This window comes from Rousettus aegyptiacus, unplaced genomic scaffold (genome assembly GCF_014176215.1).
Source record: "Rousettus aegyptiacus isolate mRouAeg1 unplaced genomic scaffold, mRouAeg1.p scaffold_m13_p_3, whole genome shotgun sequence".
In the NCBI taxonomy this organism is placed as follows: Eukaryota; Metazoa; Chordata; class Mammalia; order Chiroptera; family Pteropodidae; genus Rousettus; species Rousettus aegyptiacus.
The window spans coordinates 81,094,976-81,114,532 of NW_023416306.1; the positions used below are offsets into that span (position 1 = coordinate 81,094,976).

General features: G+C 50.4%; 1 protein-coding gene across 1 annotated transcript in view; it reads right to left on the bottom strand.

The window, feature by feature from the left end:
- LINGO1 (leucine rich repeat and Ig domain containing 1) overlaps positions 1-19,557 on the bottom strand; it is a 189,932-nt gene that overhangs the window by 43,136 nt on the left and 127,239 nt on the right. The window contains exon 3 of the mRNA XM_016144095.2: positions 18,846-18,931. Within this exon, the coding sequence (XP_015999581.2) occupies positions 18,846-18,931 (86 nt within the window). The remainder of the gene's footprint in view (positions 1-18,845; positions 18,932-19,557) is intronic.

Sequence of the window (19,557 nt, forward strand, 5' to 3'; positions counted from 1 at the left end):
CCCACACTTTGTCACACTGAATCCTCAAAGCCATTTTTAGTCCTCACATCCCAGGTATAGACACAGAGGGGAAGTGGTTTGCTTGAGACCACACAGTAGTTGGTGGTTCACAACCATGTTACTGCTGAGTTAGAGTCCCTAGGGCCCTGCCTGAGGTGGGAAGAGGGGAGAAACAGGGGGTGGCCAGCTACCTCCCGAGGAGGGATGGATGAGTGGTCATTACCAGGTAGGCTAGATGGAATGGGCTGTGGGTCATGGTGACTCGCTATATGAGAAAAGCTGGCCACGGCTGGGAGATTTATAATGGAAGTCTCCCAAATCAATTGCTGAGTTATCAGGCAGCCTGACTTTGAAAGCTGGCAGGTTAGAAGAAGCTAGGGTGGGGAAGTAGTGGGACCACCTTCCTCAGTCTCAGCTGCTCAGTCTCCTCCGACAGGGGTACCAGGATAACAAGGAGACTGCCTGGAGGAGAGGGAAAGGGGGAGAGTCTGAAATGCCATCGTTATCTCACATGTGTCTGCTTCTAGTGCTAAGAGTTCCTATTAGAATACAGTAAGCTCTTCCTTGCCCCTCACTTAAGGAGTTCATTATTTCTCCTCTCTGAGCCTCAGTCTCCCCACTTGCAGAATGGGGATCCTTGTCCCAGCTCCACACACCCTATAGGGTTCTTCTGAGATGTACATTAAATCAAGCTTATAGACAGGCTCCAGGACATGTTCAGCCTGGAGTAGAGTTAAGGGCATGCCGGAGGGCCAGACAGCTGCTCAGCCACAGGAGATATAGAAAGGTTTAGGGTCCATTAGCTTTGACTCCTTAGGGGGCCTGTGTGATGACCCTCAACACCGAAGGACTTTTGAAGGGGTGCTCTGAGATCTTGGGGCAGCACCCTCCCAGGCATCTGATGGGAGAACTACTAACCCTCCAGGAAGAAGCAGAGCCTCCCTTGCCCTCCCCAGGTGACTTCATGTCTGACATAGTTTGCAGTGCAATGACCGGACTCTCTTCTCTGTACCAAGTGGGAGCTAGGATGGAGGTTTAGAGAAGGGAGAGGTTTGCCTCCTGCTCCCCTCATTATCGTACCCTTAACATTCTTCCTTTATCTCTCTTCCAATTAGAAATTCATTTGGGTAAGTGGATTAATTATATGACAACACATGTACAGTGTTAACAACAGTGCCTGACAGTGAAAACGGAGGTGGTGATTATTATTGTTATTATTATTAGTACTATTGCTACAATGCTCCTCTGTTCAAATCTAAATACCATAGTCAGGATAAACTGCTACTAATTCACTTACATCTTAGTATGAATTAATTAAAAACCACCTTGCCTTCCTGCTCATCCTAATCTCAAGTTAGCTTCTCTGGGGATGAGGGTAAATTTGGAGCTTGTCGTGTGTGGGGCATGAAAAGCAAGACCTGGGACTCTCAGCATCAGATTTCATGGTGACACCTAGGTCTTCCAAACCTGGGTGGAGAAGATGGAGAGCGAGGATTTGAGAGTTGGCCGTAGTTCTCAATCAAACCAGGTGTCTAGCTTAGGAGCAGGAAAACCCACAGAGGCAAGGATGAGACACCTGCCTGGAGTACAGACTTCTCAAGACAGGCAGAAGGGAGGAAGGAAGGGCTCGGAACTGGCCTTGAGCCTGGCTGTCTGCTCACCACCATGCTGGGCACTGCAGAGATGGGACAGGCTTGGGATGGGAGAGGGCTAATTATGGGCACATGGAGTGGAAAATGAAGCCCTTCAGATGGCAAATGAGTTTAATAGAAATGAGATGAGCAGAGGCTGTGACGAGAATGGCAATGCTGGGAAAAGGTGAGGTGATTCTCAGACAGGCCTGGGTACGAAGGCTAAGGTGGGTCGGCTTTGCCCTCAGGGGCTGGCCAGGCTGCAGGGGCCAGTGCCCAAGCCCCCAGACCCAGAACCAAGAAAGCAGAAGAGAGGAGAGGTAGGGGGGCATTTGGAGTGACAAAATTCCACAAGAGTGGCAGGTGAAGTTAAAGCATGAGGGACTATGGTCAGACTTGCAAAAGAAATACTTGCCAGCACAGGGAACAAACAGAGTAGTCTAGAGTCCTAAAGATAAGTGTCTGCCTTTCTCAAAGGAGCTAGAGCCGGCTCCACCTCAAGGCAGCGGGCAAAGCCTCCTTGCTGAGAACATTCAGTTGTGGGAGAACCCCCTCACCAGGAGCAGGCACCGTCCCTCCCTATCCATATGCCTTGAGAAGGCTCCCTTTGGACCTTAGTCTGTGTATCTATGAAATGGAGATAACAGTGCCTACCTTACCAGGCCACATGAGACTCCAGATGACACACAGTGTGGATCGCTATCCAGTCCCTACCTGGGCCACCATCTCTGAGGGCAGGGCTGAGACTAGCCCTTCTCTGACCCAGAGGCTTAGACACCGTTCACTGGGTAAATAAAACAGTTGGTTACATCCACATGTCACCAGAGATCCTATCCTACTTTTGCCTTCTGACCGTCCCGCTCTCTGCTCCCTTTTGCATCCTGCCCTTCCCAGAGGGGGCTGAGCAAGCTGGGACAGGATGGCCCTCACTACACACACCACAAGGCCTGTTTTCTACTTCAATGGGCCTCAGTTTCCCTGTCTGCACAATGGCTCTGGGCAGGGACAGGTCATCTCGGATTCTGTCCCAAACTTCATGGGCCATTCCTGGCTGGGACACTGTCCACAACACATCCCACCCAGCTCTCTTTCCAGCCCAGGATCCTGCATGGCCCTCTGAAAGGAGGCCAGAGGATCTGGGGGTTGAGCAAGAGCTACCTCCAGCACAATAACTAATAACTAGCTGATATATGAATTATACCTTTTCCATTTCCTTGCACTATTGAACAGGGATGATACGCATGTGTGCCTGTGCATGTATCCCCAGGCCGTGGAGCCAGGAGCTCCTGGGGCTCCCATGCATGTGGTAAGTCAGTCAGGTTAGCAGAGGGATTACATGCTGGCAGCTCCATTCCTCCTGGTGGAATCCCTAGTTGCCTCAGCTCCTGTAAGAAGGCCCCCTGAGTGTGGGACTGCAGGAAGTGAGGGAAGGATGTACCAGGTGTAGTCCAAAGGGAGGGGAATGGGGCTAGCTAAGAATCTTGAGGACAAGGGGGCAGGATACTCCTACCCATGGGTTTTTAAAGAGGAGGCAGGCTGTCCAGAAGCCAGTAATTCCATAGGAACCCCAGTCTGAGCGGGGAGATCCAGCCCTGCTCTGAGGCCCCAGCTTCTCCCCTACCTCTCAAACCCTAACACTCTCCACCCCCTCTTCAAGGCCTTCCCTGACCCTCCTTCACCCCTCTCACAGCCAGGCTTCAAGGTCAAGGGCAAACTCCTCTTGCCAGTATGTCCCTGAATGCCTGGCCAGGGAGTCTCTACTCCATAAGTGGCTGGTCCAGCCACCTTCTCCATAACCTATAAAACAAGCCCGTTACCTCCTTCTAAACAACACAGGTATGTGCCAACAAATAGGCTCAAGTGACACAAATATTGTAGTAGCCAATTCCTACACGGGACATAGACACCCTATGCTTGAAAAAAGATGGGCATCCCAGTGGGCTCTGGGCCCAGAGGTTCTGGATCACATGGAAGGCCCTGCAGCCAGGCACCAGTGCCTCCCCACACCTGGCAGGCAGAAACCAGCTTCTGGGGGAAGCTGGGGACGCCTGGGGAAGCCCTTACATATCAAGTCTTGAAGCTAAGGCTGCCCCAGTGGCATCAAGAAGTCCTTCCTTATATCTAGCTTAAATCGAATGAATTTTCTATCCCTTCATTCAACATACACTCTTAGGCAGGTACTGAAGACCCTGGGTCATGCCCTGGTGGCAGGAAGGAGAGATTTGTTGGGTCACCTGAGAACCATGTGCAGGAATTAGTAATAGGAAGCGGCTTTGGTGTCTGCTGGGGTGGACATATAGGGAGGCTTCCAGTGTTCCTGGGTGACCTAAACTATGGCAATTCTCCATGATCCAATTTTCCCAGCTAAGCAGAAAACCCAACCACCTCCTTCTGCCACCCAGTCCAGCGTATGTCTCCCTGAGCTTACTGGGTGTGACAGGCTCTCACCCTAGACTTCCGGTCCTATCTCAGGCACCAGCTTACCTTAGATGAGTCCCTCCTCCAAACTCCACCCGGAAATGGAAGTAATATCTTTAGCTGCTTCTCTGTCTACCTTCTCTCAGAAGCCCTTTCCTACTCCTTAGGCATCCTACCCAGACTCTGCCATATTGCCTGAAATTCCACTACTAGGGGCCCCTCCTCTGTGTCCACATTCTCTGCATGGGGTTGCTACAACACCACCCTAGCTCTGGAGACAGCCTTCCCCATTCTTCCCCTTACCCCAAACCCCAGAGGCTGAAGCCGGAGGATCCAGTGGGGGGTGGGAGAGTTTCTATCACCATCTATGAAACCAGCGGAGTGTGGCAAAATGACCTGGTCTGACATGAGGTCACCTGGACAGGAAGGCCCAGGGAGGGATCATGAGGGTTGAGCCTGGGGTCCCAGGGCAGGGCACCTCCATCAGGCTGGGGCAAGACTGAGGCCAGCCTTTGCTTTTAGACCACAGCCTCACTTTGCAACACTGAGCAACTGCTGGGGAAGGTGGGAGGAAAACATGGAGCCCGCCCCAGGGGACTGACCCAGATTTCTCTTATTTCAGTCACACAGGAAGGAGAGAGGAGAGAAGAAGAGAGGAGAGAGGAGAAGAGAGGAAAGGAGAGAAGAGAGGAGAGGAGAGGAGAGGGGAAGAGAAAGGAGGGGAGGGGTGGGGAGGGGAGGGGGGGGAAATGACAGGGAGGGGAGAGATTTCCCAGCCCTGGCAAAGGGGAGGGAAGGGAGGAGGCTCACTTACTGAAAGCTCTGGGAAATGAGAAAGAAATCCTTCCCAAATCCCTTGCTGCTGTCACTAATAGCTAAAATATGCTCTTGACAACAAGGTGAATCTTCTGGCCTGACCTTGCTGCCAGGAACTGAAGTCCCAGGCGCAGCTGTTGGGGGACAGGCCCAGGCCCTAAGCAGTCAGGGCTAAGCCCTGACCCCACTCTTTGCCTTCCTGACCTCTCCTTTCTGGGCAACGTCCCCCAGCACTGCCCAGGGAGGCAGTGAGCTCCCCATAATGACAGCTGTACAAGTGGCAGAAGAGGGTACCTACCTGTCAGAATCTCATAGCAGGCATTTAAGGATGCGCGGGGAGGGGGCCAGCACAAAAAGAAGGCTGGATAGTTCCTCTCAGCCTGATGCTGTGATGCCCACCTCTACTCACAGTTCCTGTCACTGGGAGGCCAGACCTCAGGACCCAAGGGTAGGCCTTATGAGGAGAAGGGCAGAGCTGGGCCCAGACCATGCAGCAGCAAGTTTGGGAGCTTTCCAGCGAGAGTAGGAGGAAAAGGTTGTGTCCTATAAGGCTCCTGGCATGGCCAGCACACATATGGATGCAGAATTGTACTCCTTTGGGTGCATGGACACACAGCTAGATACACATGACACACACAGAGACCTTCAAGTACGAAAAGCAGCAGACCTGAACACATGCGGATGGGTACTTGCATGCACGTGACAGTGTACACAGGAACGTGGCCATGCAGTGCTCGGCTCCCTTATGGGCTGCTCTGAGCCTCATGAGGTACATGAGACTTTCCCCAGAGACAAGCCGCTAGGTGCTGCAGTCAAATCCTGAAAATCCTTCCGGTGCTAAGACTCCAGAGGGAAGCCTCTTACTCTGCCAACATCCCAGGCTCCTTGTCTGACCTCTACCCTTAGTGGATCCTGCACTACCTTCTCTCCTGCCAGGCCTTCTCTGCACCATGCGGGCTGTCCCCTCTGGCTCTGCCTTGGACCCTAAGAGCAGGGGGTCTTGCCCTTGTAGAGGAACCCAACATCTTACTGAAGGGTGGGAGGAACCCTATCTCCCCAGCTGTTCATGTGTAACCCTGGGCAGGGCCGTGCTGCTGTCAGGCCTCAGTCTCCCTTCTGCCCGATGGGGCTGACCCTAATGGAGGGGTTGCTTCAAGGGCTGGGAGCTCTGATGGCTGGGATGCATGGTACAGGTGGATGCAACCATGGTCATGGGTGCCCTCCAGGCCAGTGCAGCCCAGGGCATCTGGTCTCTGAGCCTAGGGAGACTCCTAATATGGTTGGGGGTATCTTTGCCCTTATATACTCCTCCATAGCTGGCCCAGGCCCCATGCTGTGGACCACACCCCCACCCCAACTTCCCCCATGGAGAGTGATCTGCTCACACCCCACTTTGCACTGGGCAGGAAAGGAAAAGCATGAGCCTCCCTATATGTCTTGGGTTTCTAGCCATTTGTAGAAGCCCTGGCCTTCAGGGATTGTCCTCATAGATCCCTCCAGTGACTCCCAGCATCTATAGGAGGAGGGGACCTATGTTCCCAAGAGCTCCTATGGCTACCCTACCCTGTCTCTACAACCAGGCCCACCCACCTGGGTATTTTGTAATTGAATTCTGCCTCTTCTTGACTCTGACCTTTCAGACTTAGAGGCTTTGTATAGGCTGTTCCATTTTCCTGTGGTGCCCTTCCTTCCCCATCAGCCTAAAAACACCTCCTTCTCCTTAAAGAACAGTTCACATTTCCTTCTCTGTGCTGCCTTCCTGCCCCACCCATCCATATGCAGGCGAAGCTCTGGTACTACCTCCACTGGACCTGTTTTACCCTGCACTGTTCAAGTTTGGTTATGCTGTTGTCCAGACAAGGCTGTAGGCTCCCCCAGGGCATGGCAAGACCTTAGCATCTCAGCATGCTTAAGAATATCCACAGAGCCTGGTACTGAGCACACAGCATCCAGCAAGTGTTTGTTGAGTGAGTGAATGAATGAATGAATGAATAAGTGATGTGACTGTGTGGACATCCTTGCTAAGTCCCAGTATGAACTGAGATACAAGCTTCAAAGGTCCACTTCATAGGGGCAAGGCTGCCTCTCTGCCTCAGGAAGCCTTGCAGGCAGATACTGGCCCCTCATTTAGCAAACACCACCAGCATGGCACACAGTGGGTGAGGCCCTCTCTCCCTAGTTGGCGGAGAGTGTACAATGCTCCAGGTCAGCGGGTACACACCTGAGAGTCACGGGAGAGCACCACCTGTGGAATGCAGAGCTCAGACAGTGTGTGGCTGCCCCCTATGCTCATCATTAGCTGATTATGAGTACCTGCTTTGGGACCAGCCTTGGGCTGGGGGACCCAGGAAGATGTGGCCCCCGCCTGCCCTGGGAGCTCATGGAGGAGAGAGGCAGGTGTAGGAAATGACTAGATGGGCTAAAGCTGGAGGCAGAAAAGAGTGGTGGCTCAGCAGAGCCACACGGCCTGGTTCATGCGGCCCACCACTTAGCAGCCCTGTGATCTTGGGCAGCTAACTTAATTTCCTTATATCTCAGTTTTCCTCATCTGTAAAATGGGGATAAGTGTATTTGCCCTTTAGCATTATTGTGCAAATTAAATGCTTGTAAGATGCTTTTAACAGAAGCTGGTACAGAAAAGACACTCAAGAAACAAGAGGGACTGTTATTATGTTTTATCGGTAGTTTAGAAGAGCCTGAGACAAGGCATGTAGCAAAGAGGCTGCCAGCAAAGGAGGTGGGGACCTGTCAAGGGCTGGGTAACTCAGCCTCTTGGCGTGATGGTTGGCTTGACTTCCCCTGCTCAAGGAACCAAAGGATCCGAAGAGATCTGGGTAGAGGGACTCTGAGGCAAGCAGTAGAGCTGGAACAGGGATGTATTAGGTATATTGACCAGAGAATTCCCTGGGGGGGGGGAGAGAAGAGAATACTGAAGTAGATAAACAAGGATTCATTCATGAAACAGGGTTCTGGGTGCGCTCATCTTAGCCCTTCGGTCTGAAACAGTACATGGATGAGGGGACATATGCAGGAAGGGGCTGTTCTTGCCAGGCTGTGGAGCCCAGCACCAGCAGAGGTGTGCAGGTCTGAACGTGGCGGCGCTGGGGTAGGGGTCGGGGGCGTTCTCCCAGCTGGAGAAGGGCAGAGGGCTTAGGAGCTTCTTTCTCACCACTGGCTACCTAAAAAGGCTTCCATGAGCCTTCCTAGGCTGATGCCTATGTGGTGTCCCAGGGATATGAAGGCCACGCTTTAATCCAAGCCATCCTGGCAGAACATGGAGGAGCAAGGGGCCACGGGGTAGAGGAGGCAAGCTGCAAAGTGAACTCCCTTGGGATACATGGGATGAGGGGCACTCTAGTGGGCTGTGCTCAAGGTGAGTAAGTACCTGGCGGAGGAGAGGAGGCTGTCAACCTCTGCTCAGTACCTGCCATGCCGCTTCTCATTTTCCCTATCTAAAGCCACCCCCCATCAGCCTTGTCAGTGTGACATTAACAGGCTGACATTAATAAGCCAGAGCTCCTCTACTTGTCTGCCAGATTGGGCCTCAGCCGTGGAAGAATTGCTAATTACAGCCACAATAAGGAAATATCAATGCTGGACATCAATATTATTGCCTCCTGTGGTTCCCTGCCCGTTGATTTGGGGCCATCTCTCTAGGACAGTGCCAAGTGATGACAGGAGGAAAGCTCCATTTGGAGAAGGGAATGTCTCCAGCTGGATTCATTCATGAAACCAGGGCCTGTCCCCTCCACTCATGGCCCAGGGCTAAGGCTGAGTGTGAGGGGTCCATGAGACAGGAGGAGGAGGTGGTGATCTTGCTGAAAGCCCTGGCTCGCTGAGTGACTTCAAGCATGCCTCTTTGCCTCTCTGGACCTGTTTCCTCAACTGCCAAATCAGTATGATAATTCCAGTTCTGCCTATCACTCCTTTAATGCGGAGGAATAACCGAAGCGCAAAAGCAAGCTTTAGGAGGGTGACCTCAGTACAAACGCAGGGGCTTAATGGGCTGGAGGACACAGATGGGGGTAGCTCTAGGGCTGAGGGGCACCAACAAAGGGACAAATATGTCCCAGCTCAATGAACTCTTGGCAGCAAATCCCTTCCCCGTCCCCTGGCCCCCATCAAGCACTTAAAACTTGGGGGAAATCAAACAAACATTAGAGCCAGGGAGAAGAGGCAAATCTTGACTCAAATGTGCAGCAGGCTAGTTGACACCTGGTGCTCCTGAGCCCCAGCCCCTAAGCCTGTGAGGACTTCAATGCTTTCAACCCATACCTGAAACCCAGCATGCCGTGCCTGTCACAGGTGGAACTCACATACAGGGTGGCCCTTTAGCCACTGAGAAACGCTCATAGGCAACCCCCCCCCCCCAGAATCGGGAAATCAGAGTACAGTGGAAAAGCACCATTAGAGACAGCCCAGAGAGCTGTGTGAGCTGCACTGTGCCTGCTGGGTTCATCACAGTCACAGGCACATATAACATGCACACTCAGAACACAAACACACGGCCAAGTTCATAAATGAATGTGTACTGGCTGGAAACAGGTCAGCACACACACGCACACATGCAGCATCTTGGGCCCAAAGCCAAGCCTGGACCATGGAAACCTTTCCCCGTTGAGAAGAAACTGAAGAGCCTCATGTGGCCTCCCAGGCACATATGGCCTCTCTGCCATGGCTAAACCAAGAAGCAGTGATGAGGAGGAAGCTGGAAAGTGGAGCTCAGATGTGGCCTGAATATTTCACAGGAGCTTTTTCTTCACAGGAAGTCCCTTCTTCGCCTGCATGCATGTCAGGGTGTAATTATCCATTCGGTAGAGGAGCAGAAAGCAGGAGGCTGTGTGTGTGCAGCTCTAGGTCTGGGCCCTCGCTCTGCCTCTGCTGCGGCCTGGTCCAGACTGGCAGGGCCCATCTACCTCTCACCTGCCCCCGAGAGAGGGAAAATAGGATGCCACTTTGGGACACAGAGTGTCCTGACTCAGGGTCACCTCTGCCCTAGGTCCTTGGACTCTGCTCCCATCTAAGGAAGGGCCAAAGTCCCCCACGCTTTTGTCCACCTGCCTCAGGCTCTCTTTGCAGGGGATTAAGAACACTGGCAATCTCACCCTCTCACATTCCCCTTCTCCTCTCCAACCCAGGAAGTTGTTTGCAGTTCCCCAAGCAAAGAGCAAAGAACAGAGAAGACTGAGATAGAGCGAAGGCAGAGAAAGGTGAGCACCTGAGGAAGGGAGAGGGGGGCATCTCAGCTAGTCCCTGGAGCCTTCTCTCCTTACAGGGCTTGCCTTCCAGAGTGAGAAAAGGAAAGGGGGTTCACATCTCCCTGCTTTTGCCTTCCACCAGGAGCACTCGTCCTTAGTCCTTTTGTCCTAGAAAACATCCACCAGACATAAGCTAAGTTTAGGTGCTATCTCCTCCAAGAAGCCCTCCAGGATACCTCCTCAGGTCAGGAGCCTTGTCTGGCTCCTACAACCCCTTGTACTCCCCTCCATTACTGTTCTGTAATCAGGGGCTAAAAACTTGATTATAGGGACCAGCGAGGAAAAGACAGAGAGTGAAGAGGTGCAGGTGATGCATTCGGAAGCGGGCAGGACTTAAGTGAGGAGCACATGCCCTAAGGTGTTAACACCAAGTTACTTTATGGTTCAACGATCCCACTCCCCAGATAGACGTGACCCACAGAGAACATCATACAAATGTTCACAGCAGCGTATTCATAATGGCCAAAAAGTAGAAACAGTCCACATGTCCATGAATGGATAAACAAAATGTGGCTTATATTAAAATGGAATATTATTGGGCCATAAAAAGAAATGAAATACTGATCCATGCTACAGCATGGATGAACACTGAACATGTTACGCTAAGTTAAAGAAGCTATACACAAAAGGCCACATATTGTGTGATTCCATTTATATAAAATGCCCAGAATAGGCAGATCCATGAGACAGAAAGCAGATTAGCAGTTGCCAGGGCCTAGGGGATGGAGAGAGGGGAGTGACTACTAATGGACACAAGATTTCCTTTTGAGGTAATATAAATGCTCTGGAATTGTACAATCTTGTGAATATACTTAAAAAAAAACAAATTGTACGCTTTAAAATGGTGAGTTTTATGATATGTGACTTATATCTCAATTTTAAAAAATTGTTTAAAATGGAACAAAACACATTTACAAGCTATATCCCTGGTTGGGGCCTCTAGTTTTCAACATCTGTCTCCCCCAACTCCAACCATGAATAGAGAGTCAGCCCTACCTGAGGCCCCTCTGTGGTCCCCAGAGCTGGCATCCCAAACTCAAGCACCTAAGCCACAGCAGTGACCATAGCAGCACATTACCCCAGGCCACATTTTGGGCTTTGCACAATCTCTCTTGGACAACTCTGGTCCAGAATCACAGCCCTGTCTCAGGCAAGGACACTGGGGCCCAAGTTCAGGGTCATCTATTCTAAGGTCACGTGGTAAGCTCTTCTCAGTTCTAAGAAGAGAAGCCAGGCCTCCTGACTCTGAGGCCAGCTTGTGGTGGGCAGAGGCAGGCAGACATAAAAGCGCAGGCAGCTGTGCCGCTGCTTCTTGCCTCAAGGCCCCTCAGATCCCCGGGCTTCAGAATCAAGTCCACCTGCTAGACCTCATCTCAGTCCCCTTTGGGGCCCTGAAAGCAGCCCAGCCAGGCAGTGAGGCCCCTGCCCTTCACTCCTTCTTCACCACAGCCCCAGGGAGCCACAGTGGCTTCCCACAATCTCCAGGTAAGGCCAGCACCATGACCTAAACATCCGGTTTCTCAGAGGCCCAGCACAGCTTGACTAGACATTCTGGGTTGGCCAGAGGCAGCGGCCGATTGGAGCTCAGGTGCAGACAGGTTTTCAGGTAAGGTGACCAATCTTCCTGGGATTGAGAGCTGCTAAAACTAGGACATTCCTGGGCAAAAGAGGACATTTGACCACCACGCCTAGGAGGGCGCCAACACCTTCTTCTGCCCCTAGTGGATAAGCCATGGAGGGAGGGGTCTCCTCTCCTGAGAGTCCTCTCCCTTCCTCTTGTGCTTAATTTCTTTTTGTCTCGGCCAACCTCCCTCCCAGAACCTTCCATCGGCAGAAAGGTATCTTCTCTTTTAGCTTTTCTTCAGGTCCCCCAAGGAAAGCATGTTTCCAGAACCAGCCCCTTGAGTGTCTGTGTCCGTGGAGATGCCCTGGGTGCCACTGGGCAGAGGGAGCAGACGGCAGGGTTAAGCCCTTCACTCCTTCAGCCACAGCTTCCCCGCAGGCCATCAGCTCCCAAAGGGCAGAGAACTAGTTTCTATCTGGTTCACAGCTGTGCCTCTGGGTCTAGAAGGCTAGGTGACCATTAAATATTTGCTGAATGAATGATTGAGTCCAGTTTCCACTTTAGGCTTTCCTATGATAGGTCTGAACTGCTGAAGAAAAAAGAGTTTGGAAGCTCCTGGCCTTAGGAATAAATTCTATAGACTTCAGAGGCCATGGAGGCCTCCTCCATCTGACCCCTCACACCTCCCACCCTCCCCTCTTATTCACTAAGAGACCCCACTCCCAGCATCTCCAGGCTTTACCTCAAGCAGTTCCCCTTCTGGAGCACTCATAAACCATTCTGGGTACCCTTTCATCTCACTTTGTCACTACCTGTCCCCTCCCATTGCTCCCTCTCCAGCTGATCCCTGCCAGCAAGTTTGGGAGGGTGAGCAGGTGAGAATGAGGGAAGAGCTGGAGCCTACCTGACCCAGGCCCTGGATCAGCCTCAAGGTGAAAGGGTGTCTGGGTGTCTGAGGGTCTGACTGTCAGTAGCTGGATGCAAGGCTACCATTGGCTGGCAGGGGAGGGGAGAAGGAAAGGAGGAGAGGGGAGAGGAGGGAAAAGATGGGGAGGAAGAGGCTGCTTTTAGCCTCAGGGTCCCAGGAAGGCTAACGTCAGAGTCCAAAACAGTGATGAAGAGATTGGGCGCTGGTCACATTTTTAGATGCATGATATTCCCCCAAAGACACAGATCAGTTCCCCCTGTGCATGCTGAAATAAAGCGGGGAAGGAAAGCCCTCTGGGAGAAAAATACCAGCTTCAGACAAGAAGTCACACCTTTCTACTCCCCTGCCCTCATGCACCAGTGGGGTGGGAAGCAACCTGGTACCATCTGGAGCCTCTTGCTATATCCTTCTTCAGCCTAAGGAAGTCAGCCTGGGTGACCTGTAGGGTTAGACCCTCCGAATCCTGGTTACGGTCAGAGCCCTGACCCTTGTCCTATAGTGAGCCCAGTTCCTATTCATACACTGAACCTTGAGTCTGGTCACACACTGAGTCCTGACCCTGCTCACACTCTAAGCCCTGGCCTGGCAGGGTAGACCAGCCCTCAAAGAACTAAAGGAGGTTCCAGATGCCTCAGCTCTCCTCCTCCTCCTCCTCAGGGTTGGTGACACACGCAGATCCAGTCTGCGTGTGTCAGAGACAGCTCCCGGCACTGTGTTACTGCTGGCAGCTGTCCCAAGGTGGCTCATGGGTGGCTGATTTCTGACCTTCTCAAGACCAAGACTGAAAATGTGATATGCCTCCTCTGGTACCAGGACACAGCAGGTGTCTAATAGATGCCAGCTCCTCTATGAGCCCCGCCTTAGGTTTCCACAGAGAAGCTGCCACTCCTCTTTCCCCTTCTAGCACTTACTTCTTCCACATCCCCTCTGAGCTCCCAGATGGATCCAGCTCCACTTCCCTCTCTTTCCCAAGGGTTCAGAAAAAAAGCTATGAAATGCTGGAAACCTGTCTCTTCCCCTTTCACTCTTCCCCCCTTCTGGCCTTTCCCAGCGCAGATGCACATTGTACTGGTCCCCATTCAGCATTCAGTGTCCTCAGCTGGCTGTCAGCTAATCCCGACAGAGGTGTTAACTGATAATTAAGATGTTAGCTGTAAACTTAACATGTGATTCCCTGCCAGGAGCATTTTGGTTTTAACAGGTTGCTCGTGGAAATGGGAAAAACTTCTAGACCCAGCCAAATGGTAGAGTGGGGTGTGGGGATATTTTGTGCCTGGAGTTCTGCCAGCTTTCCTGGAATACCCCCTTCTCCCTCCCCTTACCCAAGGTGGGCAGAACACAGGTGCTGGAGCCCAGAGAGCTGCCTTCTAGTCTTAGTTCCACCTTCTAAGAGTTGACACCATTGGACATGTAATGAAACGTCTCTGAACCTCAGTTTCCTCATCTGCGAAAGAGTATATAGAATTTCAACCTTGCAGAATTGTGATGAGGCCCTCAGCAACCAAGAGATCCCCTCATCCCTAATGTCCTTTTGCCTTGTCCCTCATCGTAGGTAACTGTGTCCGCTTCCCCATCTCCCGCCTCTTCACACTCCACCCTGAATCAATCACCAAACGTGTCTATTCTCTCTGCTTCCTAAATCTCTCCCCAGGCAAAATCAATGGAATCAAATGCCAAGGCCTGGACAGCCACAGGGACTATGGGGACACTGAGTAGACAATGGAATGGAGCTTCAGAGTCACAGGGAAAGGACAACTTATTCAAATCAACCATGTGGAAACAGCTGGCTGGCTGGTCATTTGTGGGGGAAAACACTTAGGTCCCTACCTCAAACCACACACACAGAAACATTCCAGATGAATCAGAGATTTGAAAATTTTAAATATCATAAACAATTAGAAAACAATATAAGACCACCTTTTCAAAACTTTGCAGTGGGTAAAGCCAGAATATCTAAAGGAAAAGAATGACAGACTTGACCACAGAACAATTTACAACTTTTAAGGGGTTAAAAAAAATTCTATAAACTTAAATGACAAAAAAAAAAGAAGCATAAACTGTAGGAAAAAATATTTGCAACATATGACAAAGTGTTAAATCCCTTACCCTTATATAAATCAATTTGCTCTTGCAAGTCAATAAGATGCATTTCACATCCACATCATCCCCATCACTAAAACCAAAGTCACCTGTGACCTCCCCATGGCTAATGCATGATCAATGCTCAGTCTACATCTTACTCGACCTCATGTTTGAGGCACATCATGCTCTTGTCTTCCAGGATACATTCACCTGATTCTCCTCCTTCTAAATGGTTGCTCCTTCTCAGTCACCTTTGTGGTTCCTCCTCAGCTTCCCAACTTCTAGCTGAAGGAGGCGCCAGGGCTGGGTCTTTGATCCTTCTCTTGTTTATCTATTTTCATCCCCTTGATGCCCATTCAATCTCATTGTTTTAAATACTATATTTATGCTGATGACCCTAAATTTGTATCTCTAGCCCAGACCTATTCTCTAAACTCCAGCCTCATATATCCAGCTGTCAACTCCACGTTTATACTTGGATGTGTATTGACACCTCACACTTTACAGTCCACAGCCAGGGCCTGCTCACCAGTGTGCCACCTAGGCAGTTACACAGAACCCCACAGTCAGGAGGGCCCTAGGTTTGGTTCAATGTTTTAATGTCACCAACTGAAGATTCTTAATAATTTTCTTAAACAAAAGGCCACCTTTTTTAATTTTGCTCTGTGCCCCACACATTATGCAGCCAGTCCTGTCCACAGCAGAGTTCCCTCACTCCAAACCCACTAATCCGTATTATCTGCTCTTTCTCTGTTGTTGGCAGCCCCTCCTTTTTAGCTACTTGGGCCAAAACCATTGGAGTCATTGTTATGGACTGAATGTTTGTGCCCCAAAATCCCCACATTGAGGACCTTACCACAGTGTGATGGTATTTGGAGGTGGAGCCTCTGGAGGGTAATCAGGGTGAAGTGAGATCATGAGGGCGGGGCCCTCACGATGCAATTAGTGCCCTTATAAGAAGAGGGAGAGACACCAGAGCTCTCTCCCCACCTGCACACGAAGAATTCCTGTGAGCACACAGTGAGTTAGAGGTTGTCTACAAGCCAAGCAAAAGTTCCTCGCCAAGAACTGAGTCTGCCAGCACCTTGATCTTGGACTTCCTAGCCTCTAGAAATAAAAGTGTGTTGTTTAAGTCACACAGCCTATAGTAATTGGTTATGGCAGCCCCAGATGACTAAAACAGTAATCTTTGGCTCCCTCTTTCTCACATGCACCACTTCATCCAATCCATCAGCAAATCCTTTTGGCTCTACCATGAACATGCACCCAAAATCTATCCACTTCTCCCCAGCTCTATTAAGGCCCCATAGTCCAAACCCCACCATCCTTTCCCTGGGTCATTACAGCACCCTACTGACTGACCTCCCTTCTTCTGCTCTGGCCCCCCTTCATAGCAGCCAGAGTGATCTGGTTAAAATGAAATTCAGACTGTGCCATGTCACTAAATCAGAACCTTCCATGACTTCCTGCTTCATTCTAAGGAAAAGCCATGTTTTTAGGGTGGCCCACACGGCCCCACATGATTTGGCTCTTGATCTCTCTCTGGCCATACCCTCTACTCTCTCCTCACTCACCCTGTTCTAGTCGCAGTGGCTTTCTCACTGAGTCCTGAACAGACCAGGCCTGCTCCTGACTCAGGGTCCCAGACATCCACATGACTCATTCTTGCTTCCTATAGGTCTTTACTTCAGTGCCACCTCCCAGTAAAGCCTTCCTGACTACCTATCCAAGTTGTCCAACACTTCCCATCCCTCTCTGCTTTATTTTTTTCTCCTTAGTACTTAACACTCATACACACACTGTATTTCACTTTTCTGTTTTTCCTTAGCTATCTCTTCTCTACTAAAGCATAAGTTCCATGGAGCAAATATTATTTTTGTCACTTTTGTACACTGTTAGGTCCCTTACCCAAACAGTGCCCAATACATAGTAGGTGCCCAATAAATGCTTACTGAATGAATAGACAGATGAATAGAAAAATAAGCTGAGGATATGACATGAACCAGCAATTTACAAACAAAGAAACCGAAATAGCCAACACACAAATATACTCAGCCTCATTAGTGGTCAAAGAAATGAAAATAAAATCAGTTTTACCTATTAGATTGGCAGAGATTTAAGTGATCAATAAAACCCATGGTTGACAAGGGGAAGGGGAAGAGGCCTATTGTTCATGGTAGGTTGGTACAGCCTTCTGGAGGTTGATCTGGTCATGCAAATCAAATCTTGAAATGTGCATGCTCTCTGACCCTGGCAGTCAACTACCAGAAATATTCCTGAAGGACCCCGAACACAAGTGCACACAGATGTGTGGATACTGGAAACCATCTAAATAGCCACCAACAGGATTAATAGTTGATACATAATTTAATGACCATCCAAATAATGGATGTAAAAAGATAGGGAAGAACTCTAGAATGAGATACACAACATATGAAAGTAAAAAAAAAATGACAGAGCAGTATAATTATCATAATCCCATGTTTTTCCTTTTAAAATATGGTTATACGTACATAGAAAAGAGACTGGAAGGATATCTATGAAATTAGTTAGCAGTGTTTAGCCTGAGGAGAAGGGATTATGGGAAGGACTTGAACCACATGCTTAAAATACTTCTGAATTGTTAGATAGGTGAGTAGGTAGATAACATATATAGAACATATTACCTTAATAGTCAGAAAAAATAACTCAGCTTACAGAGAACACACTTCTCATGTTTCCTCAATGCTAGGATGCAGAAATAGGACATTCCAAGCTCTCCATTATCCAGCCCTGCCTCATCCCTGCTACCCCCACCTCTACCTCTGCACCCCAAGCATTCTGGGTTCCAAGCTCATGAAACTATTTTCTATTCCCAGGTCCTTTCACAATTCCAGGCCTGTCTCACAACTCTATTCAAAGACACAAAGGTCCAGCTGACCCTACCCTGTGACCTGTTCAGCCTAGACGCTGCTGTCCAGAGAGCCAGACAGAGAAAGACAGGACCCTGAAACCACTCTCAACAGCCAGGACTACTGCCCTAGCCTCTAGCAGAAATGGCCTACAGGACATGGTGGATCAGAAATGGCCACTCACTGTGGCCTGAGCAAGCTTGGCTGCCCTTGGTTCCAGGGCACTGGAGACCCCTGATCCGAGGGGGCTAAAGTGGGCCCTTCAGGGAGTACTGTCCAGAGGCAGAGGGAGACTGGAACTTCAGTACCCGCTAAAGTTGCCAGATTTAGCAAATAAAATTGTATGTCTCATGCAGTATTTGGAATAAATGAGCTAAAAAAATGATTTATCTGTATGAAGTTCAAATTTTACTGGACATTCCGTATTCTTTCTGGCAAGACTAGCCCACAACCCATCCCAGCCTTTGGGGTGCTTGGTCCTAAACAGGAAGCATCTATCTGAGGTGTCCAGGAGCAGCAGAGAAATACCAAGTAGAAAAGTGAGCTGAGTGCCCAAAGGACCACCTCTGCCCAAGGGGAGTCCCACAGAGAGCAGGACCTTCTAAAGTCAGAGCCATCACTCATCAAAGCACCCATACAAGGTGTGTACAGTGACTCTGGCAGGGAAAAGCCAGAGTGACAGCAAATGGAGCCCCACAGATGCAAAACCTCCCACAGCCAAAGTACTTAACAGGTGTGCGCTGCAAAAGTCCTGAACAAATCAGACAGTCAGCATGTGAGTAAATGGGCACTAGAGGAAGTATGTGTCCTACGGCAGGCCTCTCAGTGGCTGGGAAGTGGTCTGGTAAGGACAAATCAATGCTGGGGTGGCCTGCTTTCAGGTCCAGAAACTCCTCTCCAGGAGATACTATTGCAGGGGTCCCCAACCCTGGGCCAGGGACCGATACCGGTTCATAGACTGTTAGGAACTGGGCCACACAGCGGGAGGTGAGCAGTGGGCCAGCAAGAAAAGCTTCATCTATATTTGCAGCCGCTCCCCAGGGCTAGCATCACTGCCTCAGATCCACCTCAGATCATCAGGTGTTAGATACTCATAGGAGAACCAGTCCCTGGTGCCAAAAAGGTTGGGGACCACTGCTCTACTGTGCCCTACACCATTGCCCCTGGCAAGGAATCATTTAGTCCTCACTTCCAGAGACACCCCCCAACCCAACGGAGAGGTTTGAGGCAGGTGACCCCACCTCACTCTCCCCCTACCTGGGTCAGACGGCACCAGGAGGCAAACAGAGAGGCCTCTGGGGGCCCAGGTAGCAGCAGTCTGTCCTTCGCAGTCCCAGCATGCACTGTGGGGAAAGAGAAAGAAGATTAGTGCAGGCAAAAATGGGGCTTAGTTACCCAGGGTGGACCCACCTCAGCATGGGTTCCCCAAGACAGATCTGGTCCCTTAGCCCAGCAGGGCTCCATGCTGCCTCCTACACTGGGGATGGGCCTGATGGCATAAGCCCCGCTGCCATCCCCTAGTCCCCTTGAGTGGCCTCTCTGGCCTGGCATTCAAGTCTCTGTCCAACTCCCACTTCTCAGTGTCTCCCATTGTCTTCCATAGGTCAGGTCCACTCTGCAAGTTGTATTCACACCACGTACAAACACACATGCATGCACACACACACATACACACATATACACACGTATGCACACACATGCGCACACATATACATATACATACACACACATACATATAAACACATACACACCCATACACACATACACACAAACAGGCAGCTCCACCCCATTCTTTCTGAGATTCTCACTGCTTCCCATGAAATCTGTCCCCTGTAAGCTTCACTTACATATCCTCACCCCCAACACCCCTCAACCCAAGATATCTTTCTTCTGCCCCACCACCACCCGTAATACCTTCAGAAAAGTTCCAAAGGACCCCACCTGCCCATGACAGACCTCAGACCTCTCA